Source organism: Chelonoidis abingdonii, chromosome 11 (assembly GCF_003597395.2).
Source record: "Chelonoidis abingdonii isolate Lonesome George chromosome 11, CheloAbing_2.0, whole genome shotgun sequence".
Classification (NCBI taxonomy): Eukaryota; Metazoa; Chordata; order Testudines; family Testudinidae; genus Chelonoidis; species Chelonoidis abingdonii.
In genome coordinates this window covers 43,199,817-43,215,755 of record NC_133779.1, presented here as the reverse complement: position 1 = coordinate 43,215,755, position 15,939 = coordinate 43,199,817, and the positions used below count along the sequence as shown (strand labels likewise).

At 48.3% G+C, this 15,939-nt stretch overlaps 2 protein-coding genes across 2 annotated transcripts in view; one reads left to right on the top strand and one right to left on the bottom strand.

Moving 5' to 3' along the window:
- The first annotated feature begins 327 nt into the window (after positions 1-327).
- Positions 328-6,046, top strand: F2RL3 (F2R like thrombin or trypsin receptor 3). The gene is made up of 2 exons (XM_032782878.2): positions 328-638; positions 2,002-6,046. The coding sequence occupies exons 1-2, from the start codon at positions 548-550 to the stop codon at positions 3,075-3,077; spliced, it is 1,167 nt and encodes a 388-aa protein (XP_032638769.1). The 5' UTR covers positions 328-547; the 3' UTR covers positions 3,078-6,046.
- Positions 6,047-9,027: 2,981 nt separating this feature from the next.
- LOC116826200 (C3 and PZP-like alpha-2-macroglobulin domain-containing protein 8) overlaps positions 9,028-15,939 on the bottom strand; it is a 166,580-nt gene continuing 159,668 nt past the window's right edge. Inside the window, 2 exon segments of the mRNA XM_032782775.2 lie at positions 9,028-9,120; positions 9,443-9,605. Coding sequence (XP_032638666.1) covers position 9,120; positions 9,443-9,605 — 164 coding nt within the window. The 3' untranslated portion in view covers positions 9,028-9,119.

Below are 15,939 nucleotides of genomic sequence, written 5' to 3'. Positions count from 1 at the left end.
ATCTCTCGACTTTGATAATAAACATTCTCGGTTTCACAGTAAATATAGCTCCATGCTGCAATGTTAAACAAAGTGCTGGTACAGAGCTGAGTTTTACAAGTTGGTGTGTACTGTTCCTTTAGAAACAGCAGAACTGGTATGTCTGTAGTGTTCAGTGGATAAGGGGCTAGACAAAGGGTAGACCTATTGTTAACCTGCAAGGCAAAGTAAGGGCTGGCATAACCTAGGAGAGTGTGCTTGAGTAGCTAACGGACAGGTGGTGTTAAGGAACTGACATACAGCTAAGCACAAGCTGGTGGAAGGGGGTAACAAGGTGACTCTCAGTCTTGGGAACCCAAGAACCATCACATGGCCTGACCCAGATGGAGTGTTTTGGCAGATCTCAATATCCTTTGTTCTTTTTTCTGCAGGAAGAGTCAGTGGAGCCCCAGCCTAGTGTTTCCGTGAGTTAAGGGCTGGGAACAGGAAATTAATAGTCAGGGCTATTAATACTGCCTTCCCCAGGCAGCTCTGAACAGACCACCACCTCACAGGCTCCCTTCACAGCATGGAGATCTCTTGGTGTGCATTTCTAGCACACAGGCTTGTACTGTGGTGTAGTCTCTGGGGACTCTGCTTGGCAAGTCCGGACTATGATGGTGAGTGGGCATCTTGGGGTGAAAATCTTACTGCTCAGTAAGGGGACTCCCTTTGCTCCCTGGCATCTTTCTGTGGCTCCCAAGCAAGCACTTTCTGTGAAGGCAAAGGACAAAAGCAGCAGTGATGGGCAAACATGCTAAGTTGTTTGTTGAGGGAGGGAAAAGTGGGGAGGAATTATAGTCAGGGGGAACAAGAGAGAAACTGGAGAAACTCAAAAGGCAGTTGTGGAGCTTGAGCCTTGTCTGAGGAGCAGCTCCTGCCCCTTGTTCTTCTTCTGACCCTGCTGTTTAATGTGGGGGCAGTACTGCTCATGCTATAGGTTCAGGAATAGCTCTGTAGAGGCTGCACGCTGTATGGACATCAGCCTCGGTGCAAGAAGCTCAGAACCTGGTATTGGACCCCAGCCAAAGCTGTTCAGTGGCACAGAGTACCATCAGCTGCCACTGGGAACTGATTTGATTTCATAGAGGTGAGGTCAGGAATCTGAGCACAAATCAAAGATCAACAACTGGGAGAGACACATCTCTGCCTTTGACAAAGAGCCCAATATGGACTGCTGGAATTTGCCATCGATGGAGTTACTTCTGGCTGACTCAATCTGTGTCACCTGTATCCCCTGAGTGGCAGATCCCAGTGCTCTGTGGAGCTCAGTCCCCAGGTAACCAATAGCTAGATATGAGCAGCAGTGCAGAAGTATCATGAGCTGTGAGAAACAGCATGACTCCAAGGAATTGTGTAGGTCCTTGGACTTGTGACAATGGCTGATCAAAGTAACTGGGCCCTAGAGAGAAGGCACAGGAGCTGCTGGAAGGAACTAGAACTTTCTCAGAATGAGATAATTTTATCTGCTTTTTGAGGTTGTCCTTTGTACTTTTGCTTCTGCTGTTTAGTTAATTTGTGCACCAATTACATTTTCTGCCTATGGTAGGTCACATGACAGCTAGAGACCTTAAATTCTTCTGATTGGAATTCATTATACTAAACTCCGTCCCCACAACCCCAGAGCTCACCTTAGCATTAGCATGGTTGTCCTGCTGTGAAGTAGCTGGGCAAACTTCATCAGAACCTCCTCTAAGCCTTAGACCGTCATGTTCAGCCCTGAAACAGGGAGACTTGCTAGTTGGGGTTTGTTTTGTTTTACTAAGGGGTTCCAGCTAATTACAGAACCAGACAATGGAGTATTTGCAATGAATAATATCCATGCTGCTTCCAAGCCCCCACACCCTATGGTGGGCACACTGTCTTGTTAGAATGCAAACCCCTGGGAGCACTGGGGCAGGAACCTTGTCACCAGCCCTGCCTACAAAGTACAAGCACACTGGGCCCTGCATGAACAGTAACAGACTATGTTTGTACCACTAGATTACTCCCAGAACAGCACCAACGAGCAAGTGGTTACATCAACAAACACACTGTGTCCCCGGGCCATCCCAGGAGAGAAGGTGACTCGTGGCAACATCACCTACCTGTCCATCCATGAGGACTCCCGCTCTCAGCTGAGCAGTGCAGTGACAGTGTGGCTCATCCCCTGGCTCTACACTGCTGTCTTCCTGGTGGGGCTGCCAGCCAATGGGCTGGCCCTCTGGGTTCTAGCAACTAGGATTGAGAAGCTGACCTCCACCATCTTCCTGATGAACCTGGCTGCAGCTGACCTGCTCCTGGTGCTGGTGCTACCTTTTAAGATCTCTTATTACTTCTTGGGGAACCATTGGCCCTTTGGGGAGGGCCTGTGCCGGCTCACCACTGCCTTCTTCTATGGGAACATGTACTGTTCTGTGCTACTGCTCATGTGCATCAGTGTTGACCGGTACTTGGCTGCAGTGCACCCTTTCTTCTCCCGCTCCTTCCGCAGCCCAGGCTTTGCCGCCTGCACCTGCCTCAGTGTCTGGCTCATCACTGCCATCTTCACCTTGCCATTGACCCTCCTGCAGCAGTCCTACCCCCTGGACAAGACAAACATCACTCTCTGTCACGATGTTCTCCCCAGGCATGAGGATGCTGACTACTACTACTACTTTGTGTGCTTGGCCGTCTGCGGATTCCTTGCTCCCTTAGTGGTGATGCTGTTTAGCCACTGCTCGGTGCTGTGGATCCTGCTGGGTAGTGGAGAGAGGTACACGTATGCCATGAAGCTCACGGTCCTTGTGCTGCTCACAGTTGTGGTGTTCTACACACCCAGCAACATCCTTCTCCTTGTTCACTATTCCAGCAACTGCTCCAAGCTCTATGGGGAATTGTACATCAGCTACATGGTGAGCCTGGCCCTCACCAGCTTCAACAGCTGTGTTGACCCCTTCGTATACTACTATGTCTCTGAGGACTTTAGAGACAAGGTGAGGTGGAGCATTCTCAGCCACAACAAGCAAACCATCACATCGCTGAAAACCTCTAAAGAGACTCTCCCTCAGAAGAGCTCCCACTCACAGTCCCTGGTGTGAGGTGCTGGCACCCTCCATTCCCATGCTATCTGCTCACTCCATGGCTGAGGTTCGGACACAGATTAGAGCTCTGAGGTATAGTCTAGGTAGGAAGCTAATGCAGGCAGGGAGGTGAAGGAGACAGATTCTTAAGACTGAATTCATCAGGGCCTTATGAACTCCTAAGAGACTTGGAACCCAAATTTTGATGATGACCACTGTATGAATACTAGCCTGTAACAGGGAAAGCACGTATGACTTCCCATACAGCTGCTTTGCCCCCTTACTATGCTCACTGGGTGTTACAGGCAGGCTGTATAGTCGACTCTCCATATAATAGCAGAGATTGCTGGGGGAAGGAACCTAGAGCATTTGAGGGAAAAGTGGAAGCTTGGGAATCCATTTGCCCAATATTAAAACCTACCTGAGCAAACTAACGGGGGAGGGCAACTTACAGCTACCCACACACTAGTCTCAGCCTCTGAGCCCACACGTCTTGTGCACAGAGCCATTTGGCTGGCGTGTCAGGTAGTTGCTCTGCACACACCACGTGTCCATACGCAGGCAAAGTTAGAATCTTCTTACCTGACTTGGTAAACCCTCATTCATGGAAATGCCAGAGTCTCCTGTTCCTAGCAAGGTCAATTTTATCCCTATTTCAGCAAAAAGAAGTACATTTAGGGGAAGTAGAGAAAGAGTTTTAGAGTTTATAGAGTAAGAGAGAAAGTTAGAGTCAGGACTCCTGGATTCTATTCCATCCTCTCTCTCTTCCACTGATATGCTCCGTGCCCTCGAATAAGTAATTTACTCTCCTTGCACCTCAGTATCCCTAGCTGTAAAACGGAGAGGATACTTATAAGGCTAAATTAATTAATGTTTGTAAAACGCAGTGAGATCCTCATGTGAGATGCATTGTTTCATGCTAATTATTCTATGTGAATGAAGTGAAATGTCAACTTCTCTGATAAGGTGCTTCTCACTTCGCAAATCCTCAGCCCATTGCTGGCAAGAAAGGTACAAACAATATCCACCCATTCCCTTTACGCAAAATGCTATGCTGTTCAGCACTGGTTATTTCTTTGAAGTGAACTGCCTCTCTTTAGTATGTTATGAAGGGAGCCAGGCTTGTGCCCAGGAAAAAGGATTTTCATGTCTCTTCAAGACAGGATATTAATGAAGCATTGAAAACTCCTACGCTGGAATCTCACACTTTTGTGTAACCTCTGAGACCCAACCTCCCCACCACACTCACTAAAATAGCTGACCATGCCTGCAGCTGGATTCAGGAATGTGTTGCAAATGTGACAAGTTACAGCCACTGTATCCCTCAAAACAAAATTGAAGGTACTTCCTGGCAAACAAACAATGAAGCAGAAATGGATGGGACACCAGAAACTCCTTAGAACTGTTAATGCTTTGATTCTGCTGATTTTTGTATTACTGTTGCCCTCTCAGTGCTGTGCAACAATATAACTGGTAGGTTAGAGAAAGCTTAGAGCCACAGCCCTGCAGTATGCTCCCCCTGTAGTATTGTGAGGCAGATGTTAGTAGAGAGGAGAGGAAGACAGAATTGTTTTAGAAATCAGTTTTTAATAAAATATTCATCAGTGTCTAAAACAACCCCTTTTCTGGATTCATACTAACATTTGTGCGAAGAAAACAAAAATGTTCACAAAGCTGGGTTTTGTAGGTTTTTTAAAAAATATTTTGTGAAAAACTACAGCCTATTTCCTATATGTGCAATACTCTGAATGCTGAGAAAATATCAGCTGCTGAACGCAGGAGAGATATGATGGAGTTAGGCCAAGAACCAGGGCCATCGTCACTCCACCAGAAATAGCACACATGAGAAAACAAAACTGAGCAGAAGGGGTTTTTTTAACATTAAGTTGACAGTTGTATTTTTAAATTGACAATCTACTCACAATAATGAAACCCAGATTATTGCGCATTAAAGAATCAATGTCAGCAAAGCAAGTGCTGTTGTTTTCAACTCAATTTTTAAGTTGGTTGAATCTTTTTCTATTTGTTGTCTATTGAGGCTGACCAAGAAGGGGGAAGGAGGAATGTGTGGACAAGAAAGAACAAAATAATTTTTGCTTTAAAATAAATAGCATGGTAATGATTGCTCCTGATAATATTCATGTACAGTTACAGATATAAATACTAATTTCAATGGAGAGATTACAAGCAAAATCACCAATAACTAGAGAGAGTATCAAGTCTAATTAGCAAAGTACCTTGGTATAAACAGGCGCTTCTGTATCTCACAGACTCACTGGACTTTCTCTCCCCTTCATGTTGAATCATTGTCAGAGGAAAGGAGAAGACTGTCTCTAAGCATGTGAGAGAAATAGTTCCAAATTGGCAAAAATCCCAAAGCCCAAAGGGAACCCCACGGCTTGTCTGCCCTCTTTCATTCTCAGCCACCCACCCTGTTTTTTTGCTGGGCTAAAAACTCTCTCTCTTCTCCCCCAAATAGCATTGAGGAGTTGATCCTGACAATGCAGATGGTGTGGACCCTCAGTGCTCTGTCCTCTAAGCCCTCTCAGAGACAGGTGTGTGACCAAGAAGCCACAGAGTCGACACTGGGTATAAGCCTGTGAATGAAGAGTGTGAAGCCCCTACCCTGGGCTTGGTGGCTTACAGGAGACATATTCCCAGATGGAACATGTACTGGAATGCTCTTTGATGAGGGAGGGAAAGACAAGAATTTAATTTGCCTTGGTAAGAGAATTAGGATAACAAAAAATGGGGACAGTGAGTCTGGGAAAGGGAGAATGTAAGTGTGCACAATAGCTGGGCCTTCAACTGGGGCAAACATGGACTCCAATCATAAAATTACTCCCAGCAGCACCTACCTGTGAGTATAAGGCCTTCCTGCCTCATCATTGCTCGGGGGTGGGGTGGGGTGTAGAAGTAGCAGCTGCTTTTCTGTATTTGTATGTTTCTTTCCTTGGTTCCTTAAATAAACAGCCTGTTTAACTGCCGCAAGAAGTTGTCTGGGGGGGAGACAGACTACAGCGTTGCCAGCATTTCCTCAGGATCAAAGGAAGTTCTACCCTTGGGGTGGAAAAAGCAAATGGATGGCAGGTGCCAAGGACACAAGAAGTGTTCTGGACAGGAGACGATGCACAGGGTGTCTACTAACCTAGAAGAGCTCTCTAATCTTAAGGGTACCAGGGAATGGTGAACCGTAGCACAATAATTGGAATACAGGAAGCAGCGCTGGCTGCTAGTTAGAGAAGGGAACTTGCAAGCAAGAGACCTGAATTTTAATCCCAGCTCTGCCACAGACTTTCAGGGAGTCCCAACCTCTTTGTGCTTGTTCCTCCAGTGATAAAACTGAGATAATGTTCACTTTCCTGCTAGATGACGGTCAGGGTGCTGGCCACACCCAGAGCTCCTCTAGTGATGGGCAGAGTAGTAATGGGCAGTGGGTAAGAGCAGTGCCAGCAGATCCCACCCTCCTGCTCTGGGTAATAGCAGAGAGGCTTTTTTGAATACTAAACTGCTACTTTACAGTTAACAGAACCAGTGAAGTGATGGGAGGTTGCTCTGTACTTGGCCAAAGCTTGGGGGAATTCATCCATCTCTACCCTCTTGTGTACTGGGGCCACACCAGCTCTGCCTACCCAAAGAAGGTGCCCAGCAGGGGCAGCACATCATGTGGGTGGGATTAATCAGCATATAATTATAATTAAATCAACTAAAACAAACAAACAAACAATACATAAAACACTTAATCTAATGAGACAATGACAAAAACAAGTCAGGAAGCAAAGGGAGAGAGAAAAAGGCTAGGGACCTTGCAGCCAGGCATGAGGATAAGAGCTCCCAGCTACAGGAGGCCAAGGAGCCTGGCCCCAGTCACATGGAGCCTTGCCCAAGCACAAGGGGTGGAGGGCCAAGAAGCTGGACCACAGCTATGTTATTAAGGTGACAGTTCATGTCTCACTCGTCAAGCCTTCAGGCCTTACTGAGAGTTGAGGCTGGTGCCAGCAAACAGTAGGGTTGTATTGTGGAGTCCTGATGTTTTTAAAAGAAGAAAATGCCTCTCACTGTAGCTTGCACTAGGCCTGTTATTAACCCAGGGAATAAATATTGACTTATGCTGCCATGTGTACACAATAGCCAGTGCTTGCCAGGCCAATTGCTTGCTGCAGGCAGTGCCAACACAGAGATGGAATTTAGTTTGAAGGCATTTGTTTACCTGCTAGGCAGTAATAGAGCAGCTGGTGCTTCCGCTGTGCTGTGGGGCAGAGTTAGGATGTGGTCCATTCACACATATTAAAATCTCTGCTGAGAAGCAGGACATACACACAGGCAGGTCATGTTAGGATCCTGAGAGAAAGAGTTCAGATCAGCAGGGGAAGGAGGGATTTGAAAACTAGCCAGCAGAGATAGTCTGGAATTTATGGGCATTTCAGGAACTGAGCTGTAAGCTCAGGTCTTCCACCATGTCACATATATTTGGGAAGGCTGAAGCAACTACTCAACACCAGCCTAAGAGACTGACACCGGAAATTTAGGAGCCACCACAGCTAAGGAATCTTTCTCTTGCTCAGCACTCTGGCTGGAACCAGTACTTGAAAAATGGAACTCAGGGCTTGACTACATGGGGAAATTGGCCAGAATAGCTTTTATGGAATAGCTCCCTGCATGGACACTATTCCAAAATAAAATCACTTTATTCTGGAATAATCAGTGCACTCAAAGTGCCCAAATTATTCTGGAACAGAGTGTCCACAAAGGGAGCTATGTCACAGTAGCCATTTTCGCCAATTTCCCTCTGTACACAAGCCCTAAAAGTGAACTGAATTGGGCTTTTTCTTGTTTCCTTTAATGAACAAACACTCTCCATGTAGATTGACACCCCACTTTGTGCTGCAGGGAGGATGGAAGTGGGGACAGGGAACACTTAAGACTATTCTGCAACAGGTGGATGCACAAAACTCCTTCAAAGCAGGAAGAGACCCAAAATGTCTCTGTTCCTGCACTTCGGAAACTGACAGCTTTTGCTCTTCATTTCACAGCAAAATGCATTGCTTAGATCCCAGCTGTCATTGCTTAGGGCAGTTTAGAAGACAGGAGCCAAAACTCTATGGCAAAGAGGAGGGGTCTGCATCTGCCCAGCAGCCCAAGGGCCATACAGACTGTGCACCAGAAATCTACATCAAGAACATCCATTGCACTGGGATCCTGGTGGAAGAAGAGCAGAAATGGCTGGTGAAATCAGGCAAGCACTGAGAACACCATGGCCACAGGTCTCTCTTATTTTCATGCTGAAGTTATAAGGAGAGAGTAATCAGAGGACAAAGGCTAGAAAGCTGCAGGCTGCATTTGGTAGTACTTATTCCAGCATGAATGGAGTTCAGCCACTTGATCCTAATCACCTCTATTGTGGGCATTCTTCCCAGGCAGAGTCTGCAGCCATGTCCTGGACTGTTAGGCTTTTAACTCCTGTGGAGTTCACAGACGATTTCACTTTTTTTGGAGAATGCCCCCTGTCAAGTCTGATGAACAATGAACTTTCCTTTCTGTAGGGTAATATGCTGCTGGTGCAGTGGGTGGTAGGGGGGTGGTGGGCTGGGAATGTTAAACCTTTGCTGTGGCATACTGAGCTAAAATACACGGCTCTTATAATTTTTAAAGAAAACTCCTCAGCCATCTCTCCTCAAACAGCAACTCAGCTGAGCACAGAGGTCTGGACTCAGTGTAGCTCGGAAATGGTGTTGCAGGATCCTTGTAACGTAGTTTGAAGTGGTCTAAGGGTTTGAATTCCAGCCCCTGTTCTCCTCGCCTACACTGGGGCAGCACATTGGTCTCTCATCCTTGAAATAACTTCTAAGGGGATGCACAAAAGGCAGGAAAATTGATAGAAAAATAATGCTGAGCACCCCGTTGGAGCTCCTGCCCCCCATGAGGAGGCAAAGCCTACGATTCTGAGGGTATCAGGAAGTAGTCATCATTTGGTTTCTGTTCTGCAGCAGGTCATCTGTAGGAACAAACTCGTACAGGAGTGGATTCTGAGCCTCTTCTTTTTATTTTAAATTATTTATTTCTGTTGAAGAGAGAATATAATGAAGAGAAGTCATTTCCAATTCTGCAGCAGTGCTGGGGCTAGGCAGGGACAAGCTTAAAAAGTCCTTTTGAATTTACACTTTATGTTAGGAACTGACACTTCCAGGCATGCAGGTCCCAGCTGCCATCCCAACACTAGCCTGACCTGCAGCTGGTCCCCGGCCAAGGCAATTAGCAGAGTGATTATCAGTATGCCGCATCTGCATTATTCACACTCACCTCACTCTAGACCCACAGTCATGTTATACGATATCAGAACTTGATTAAAAAAACAGAACCTCCCCCTCACATCTCTCTCTCACCATTCTACGGTAGTCACCACTTCCTGAATCTTGTCCACTTCTCTCAGTGTGCTGCTTGCTGTTGTCAGCTCTCCGGCAACCTCAAAGATGTCAGCTTCAGAAGCATAAGGGTCATACTCGTAAGAGTAGTAGGACAGGTCTGACTGGAGCGCAGGGCCTTCCTCTGGTTGAAAGGAAATAAGAAGAGCCTCAGACGGACACTGTTGCAGGATATGCCTTAGCCAAAGGGAGCTTGCCACAGACAGCTCTCCTGGTTCTCAGCAGGATATGATGGATACCGGCGGGGAGTGGGGTAAGACATGAGAGGAAGCATGATGGTCAGTCAGGGGAGCCGAACACCTCATATCTCTCACCAGCAGAGGGGTAAGTGTATGTTGACAGCTCTGCACACATCTGGGCCTATGTTACAGCACACAGCCATTAAATGGTTCAATCCCAGACTACAAACAGTAGAGCTGCACTGCATCAGGATTTTCTATATTTCCTCCTTTGAGATTTGGATATTGGGGAAAAAAAACCTTGGAAAAACTGCTTTTTAATTTAAAAAAAACACTAAAAGCTATGTGTGTTTATTGTTGGCTGTGTATAGGCTGGGGTGGGATGAGGATGAGATGGCATACACACATTGTGTGTAGGATGCTCATTCTGTGAGGGCATGCAGATCCTGCAGAAAGAAGCAGGTGTTTGTTTAAAAAAAAGTTCATTTCAAGTTACTTAATTACAAATTTTTTTAAAGTTGAAAGTTCTTGTTTCAGATACATCTCTGCTCCCTGCAGTTCCCAGGCCTCCAGACTGAAGATACTGCTCCATCATAGGGAAAATGGGAGGAGAAAGGCGCAATCCCCACACAATTCAATAATGGGATTTGACCCAGCATCTTCTCACATGTACGGGGCAGTGGAAGGAGCTTCAATGGGTGAATCAGGGAGTTTTATCTTCTGAAAACTATTATAAAATTTAAGTAGAGATATGGCCTGATCTATTGGTTAGGACCAAGGAATGGGACTCAGGGTCCCATGGTTCTGTAGCCAGCTGTCGTATTGACTATCCATGTGATTCTGAGCAAGTCACTTCCCCCCTCTCTGTGCCTCAGTTTCTGCACTGGTAAAATGTGGAGAAGAATACTAACCTAGCTGTGTAAGATGCTTTGAGATTATTAGATGAAAGTTACAGTTTTAAGTATCATTACCAATAAAAACAAGTACTAAGTCAGCTTACAGTCAGTGTTAGAGCAATACACTTTGTTCAAGTTCTTACGGAGATTGGTTTATGGATCTGGATTGCTTGTCAGCCAATCAGATCAGAGATTTTGGATTGATCATAGCAGGCAGTGCTGCTTGAGCTCCTCCCTCCCTCAGGACCGTCCCACTGACCTAGTAACTAGCTGGAGTGGGGCATGTGTAGGTAGGGCAAGACTCTCCATTTCAGCTGACTGACAAGCTACAGAAGAGCTACCAAAGGATAAGAAAGAGATGGAACCTTCAGGAATGGGATTGGGATGTTCCCTCTACGCTACCCTAGATATCAGACTTTCGTTTGGGAAAGGTCACTCACTCAGCACGTTTCCCATACAGAGCAGGCTATCATTATCTAATTTGGGTGACCTGCAAGGTGTCCAGAGGGTAAGAGCACTGCTGAGGCAGACAACTGAAAACATCCCAGGATATAACATGTCCTTATTTCCAGAGCGGCTCCTTTCTGCTGCAGTCTGGATCGAGTTGCTTAGCCTCTCTGTTGGTTTCACTCATGTGACTACTCAAATACAAACCCAAGCAAACTGCTCACTTTATTCCACTTGTGCAGGGAGGGAGAGTCCCAACGTTAAAGACGGTTACTCACCTTTGTAACGGTTGTTCTTCGAGATGTGTTGCTCATATCCATTCCAGTTAGGTGTGCGCACACCGCGTGCACGTTCGTCGGAGAAACTTTTACCCTAGCAACACTCGGTGGGCCGGCAGGTCGCCCCCTGGAGTGGCGCCGGTATGGCGCCTGATATATACCCCTGCCGGCCTGACCGCTCCTGTTCCTTCTTGCCGGCTACTCCGCCAGTAGGGGAAGGAGGCGGGTGTGAAATGGATATGAGCTAACCACAATCTCGAAGAACACAGGTTACAAAGGTGAGCTGAGTGAACCGTCTTTTCTTCTTCGAGTGGCTTGCTCATATCCATTCCAGTGTTAGGTGATTCCCAAGCTTACCTAGGCGGGTGGGTGTCGGAGCGGCACATTGCGGAACTGCAAGACTGCTGAGCGAAGGCGGCATCCGTCTCAGATTGCTTGACCAATGCATTAATGCCGTCGCCAAAGGTGGTGGACAGAAGACCAGGTGGCCGCACGCAGATTTCCGCACGGAGAATATGCCACAAGAAAGCCAGCAGCGAGGCCTCGAGCTCAGGTTAGTGCTGGCGTGAGATAGCCGCCCGGCTGCCGACTTTGAGCCAAGTCATAGCAGTTCGGTAATCGTGACAATGACCCAAGACGCCACATGCGGCTCTGAGAGGAGATTCCGCCCTGCCTCTCATACGCTGTCTAGCCAACGCTACAAAGAGTTGCGCTGGTGAATGACGGAAGGGCTTGGTCTGCTCGATGTATGAACGGGAGAGCCCTCCAGACGTCCAGGCGTATGGAGCTGTGTTCTCGTCTCGAACGCGTCCCGGCTTGTAGAAAGAACACTGCAGAAAGATGTCCTAGTTAATGAAGGCGGAGACGACTGGGAGGAATGCCTGGGTGAGGTCGCAGCCTGTTACCTTTGTCCGTTATGGAAGCACGTATATTGGAGGCATCCACAGTTCAGCGCGCGCCCCGAGTTTGCCAGCACGCCTAGCCGAGGTCAATGGCCGATAGGAAAGCCGTCTTCCAGACAGGTCCTCGTACAGCCAAGCGCAACATGTGCCACAAGGCTCAAGCGCGGGCGCCATCGGGCGCCTTGAGCTATTAAATAGCTTTACGGGTCCCAGATAGCCGTAGCGGGGCTTGACCACTACCCGGTTAATAACCGTTTCCCAAGCCTTGAGGGAACTGGAAGACATCGCGTGGGAGAAAATGGTATTGCCAGCTTCCCTCGGATGGAAGGTGGATGGCGGCGACGGTGGACTCACAGCGTGGAATGCCACCCATGCTCCTTGAGAGCCACAAATATCCCAGGGATGGTGGGGACTGTACAGGAGCGGTGATGACCATGCTGGGCACCCAGTAGCAGAGCGCTTCCATTTCACGGACGTATGTCGACCGTGGAGGGTTCCTGCTCCAAGGGCAAACAACACTGTAATGCAACTGCAGCAGAGAAAGTCTACCCAGCTACCAACATGGTTCTAACCAGCTAGGAACCATGCTAGTCAGGTTGGAGGGACTGAGGATGCAGTGGTAGTGAAGACTAAACAAACCATCACACCCCCACGAAAAAACACACAACAAGAAAAAACTAAAACAAAATAACCACAACCACCTACACAAACACAAAAAGAAAAAATAAAAACAAAACCCACCACCAACGACATAGGATAATAACCCTCCAACGACAATACACTACGCAGTGATCGAAAGTACAATCACACAAACACTCACAAAAACGACACAGAACAGGCCACAAGACCACCGGAGGCAGCAAATACAAAACGTGATAGCGAATCCACGGGTCGCCCAAGAGAGAAGGTCCCACGACAGCCAGAAAAAAAAAAAAGCCAAACCACAACGCAAAACCACCCCACCTCGCACACCATCAACAACCGCAACCAAAAACAAACAAGCGGCATAAAAACAGCAAACACACCAAAGCACAACACCAAAACACATAGAAACACGACCACGAAAAAAACAACCAACACAAAACAACAACCCACAACAGCAAACGCCACAACCACACGTACCAGTTGCATGTCTCGGCCAAGCCGGAAGCAAACACACTACCAAACACCACCCCCAAATGCAAACCCGCCTCAAACACCTGCGGTTCAGGATTGGGCGGGCTTTGTCCCTGCGACCACATCTGCCAAGCATCAGAGTGGCACCGCGTAAATGGAGGAGACAGAAGCCCGCACACCGAGTTGGAAAGACCATACAGAACACTAAGTTGGACCTGGGCGAGAAACCACCGCAGGGATAAGCAAGAGCAATATGAAGGGTCAACAGGGAGCCCGGACGAGCGACCTTTGTAAGGAACAGATACACCTACTCGGTATTTCCATGTACCTATTCTATGGCCACGCCAAACAGAACAATTACTACGGCGCAAAAAGAGCCCCAACCCTACACGGCGAAACAGATGCCTTATAATGGAGGACGTCTGGGAATCAGGCGACACTGGTACATTCGTAGTAAAAAGAGAGGCCCCTCGCTACCAGGTGATCTGCAGAGCGGATGGTTCACGAACCCACGGCGAGAAGAGACGCTACTCGAGCAGTCTATGGGAGTCGGAGTACACAGAATTCCGCAACAAATCGGATTTGACTCTCCTGACACCCACGGAGTGGAGCATGAATCCCCTCTCTGTGCCCTCCCTGCATATAGATTGATGTATACATGGGCCGTCGCCTGCGCTTGCTCCCCGTGAATAATCTCAGCATACACAAAACGGCCCTGTAGGTAACGGAATCCCACAGTCCCGTGACCAATCACAAGTCACAAGCAAAGGAACGCTTGGTCACGACCCAGGAGACAACGTAACCTGACACCCTGAGAGCTCTACGGACCGAATTGATAAGAAAGAGTCAGTCTCAAGGACCAGAGAGTGACCCAAACACGTGCCACAGAAGACATGCTCAAGGCGGTAAAGAACCCCCGCCGCGGCCCCCGAAATGGAAGGCCGCACAAACAGGCCACCATGATAGTCGACCCCAGCCACCGCGAGCCGATGCGCCTCATACCAGTAAACCCCACACGCAGTGTAGGGCACGGGGGCAATCGCGCGGAAAAAGCGGACTGGCAACCAGTGCATAGGACGGAGGCCCCGACACACGAAGGTACTGGTGCCTTTCCACCGTCGAGGGAGAGACACTCAGCTGCGCAGGCTAATAGGGCGCTCCAGTAAAGAGATGCACACTACATAAGTCTAAAAAGGCAGTCTCGATAAACAAAGACCAACACGCTCGAAAACACATGGCCTAACCCTAAAACGAAAATGAAACCCAAAACAAAAGAAACCCTCAAAACAACAATCCCAACAAGGAACAGAACGTACTGAAGCGAGCCAAGGCTACATGCTGGAAAGAAGGCCAGGACCCGCCCTTCGCGCTCACTGGCAGTACTTCCTCAGACGCAACAACAAGAGAGAACAATCACGCACCCGCCATGACTAGTCGCCAGAAGAGCCACGGCAAATCCCCCACACGGTCGCTGTGCGAAGAGTCCGTTCAGCGAAACTCGCAAAGCTCATGGACAGGAGAGACCTATAGGGCCTGAAACCGGTGCCAGGGCAGACTGCCATGGTCGCAAGGAATGGAGCATGCCGATGCACTGGTCCGTCCGCCCATAGAATTCCTCCTTTGCGTGAAAGACACAGTGTCGGAGACTGTCCAGCACTGAACGATCAGGCCCAGATATGGACACCCAGTCACCCTCTCTAATGGTGCGTCCACCCCAAATGGCATGAGCTGACCTTGAGCATTTGAAAGAAGTTCCCGAAAGCCGTACACACCACTCGTCAGAGACCTGTAAGCCAGGGAACATGTGGAAATCTGTAACGAATCACGGCGGGGGACAGAAACAAAACCCCAAAAACACAACAACCAGTTCGCGGCAACCGCCATAATTTCGTGAGGAGCCTGGAGCATTGCGGGAGCACCATGACAGCACAGTAGCCCACCTCCACAGCAAGTGGCCAAGCGAGGAGCGAGATAGAACTCACCACACCTCCCCCCGGTACTGCCACAACTCCATTCCTATATCACCACGAAGTGCCGGAACCCTTCCTGTAACGAGAGCAGGGTAATAAATTGGCAAAATATGAAATAAATGCGGATCCCTACAATATAACCCAAGAGCAAAACGGGCGTACCAATCCGCCGCAAGTGGAGTTCCATCCAACAATACAGAGTCACCAAACGCACAAACAACACAAAAGTCCACACAGAAACAACAAACGCACATCCAGAACGCGGCAACCCCACAACATCAGCGAGCAAAACCAGACAGCCGGGAGAAACCGTGACTTGACTGCTCCCCGTGAGCCCGACATCCTAGGAACTTCCGTGACATACTTGCGTTGTGAACCTCCACCGCTATCTCCCAAACCTCAAGCAATGATCGGTCTAGGTGGGCCGGAAGGCCACCTTTCGCGTTCGCGAGGATCAGGAATATACCCGGAATAGCAAACCCTTGCCCTGTTAGCTCTCCTGGTACCTCCTCTATGCTCCGGATCGATAGAAGCTGCACTGGAAACTACACTCCGAGAAGGAGGTTTCTCCGTGAAGGGCCTAAAGAGGACGGGTACATCCTGAACACAAAAACTTCACTAAAGCGCAACAGAGAGGCGCCGATCAAGACGTCGATAGCAAGAAACAACA

Bases quoted from the DNA above. Each gene is read 5' to 3' on its own strand.
- F2RL3 (XM_032782878.2), top strand. From the start codon at position 548: ATGGAGATCTCTTGGTGTGCATTTCTAGCACACAGGCTTGTACTGTGG. The intron at 639-2,001 runs GTGAGTGGGCAT...TTGTACCACTAG, and splicing joins GGCAAGTCCGGACTATGATG to ATTACTCCCAGAACAGCACC.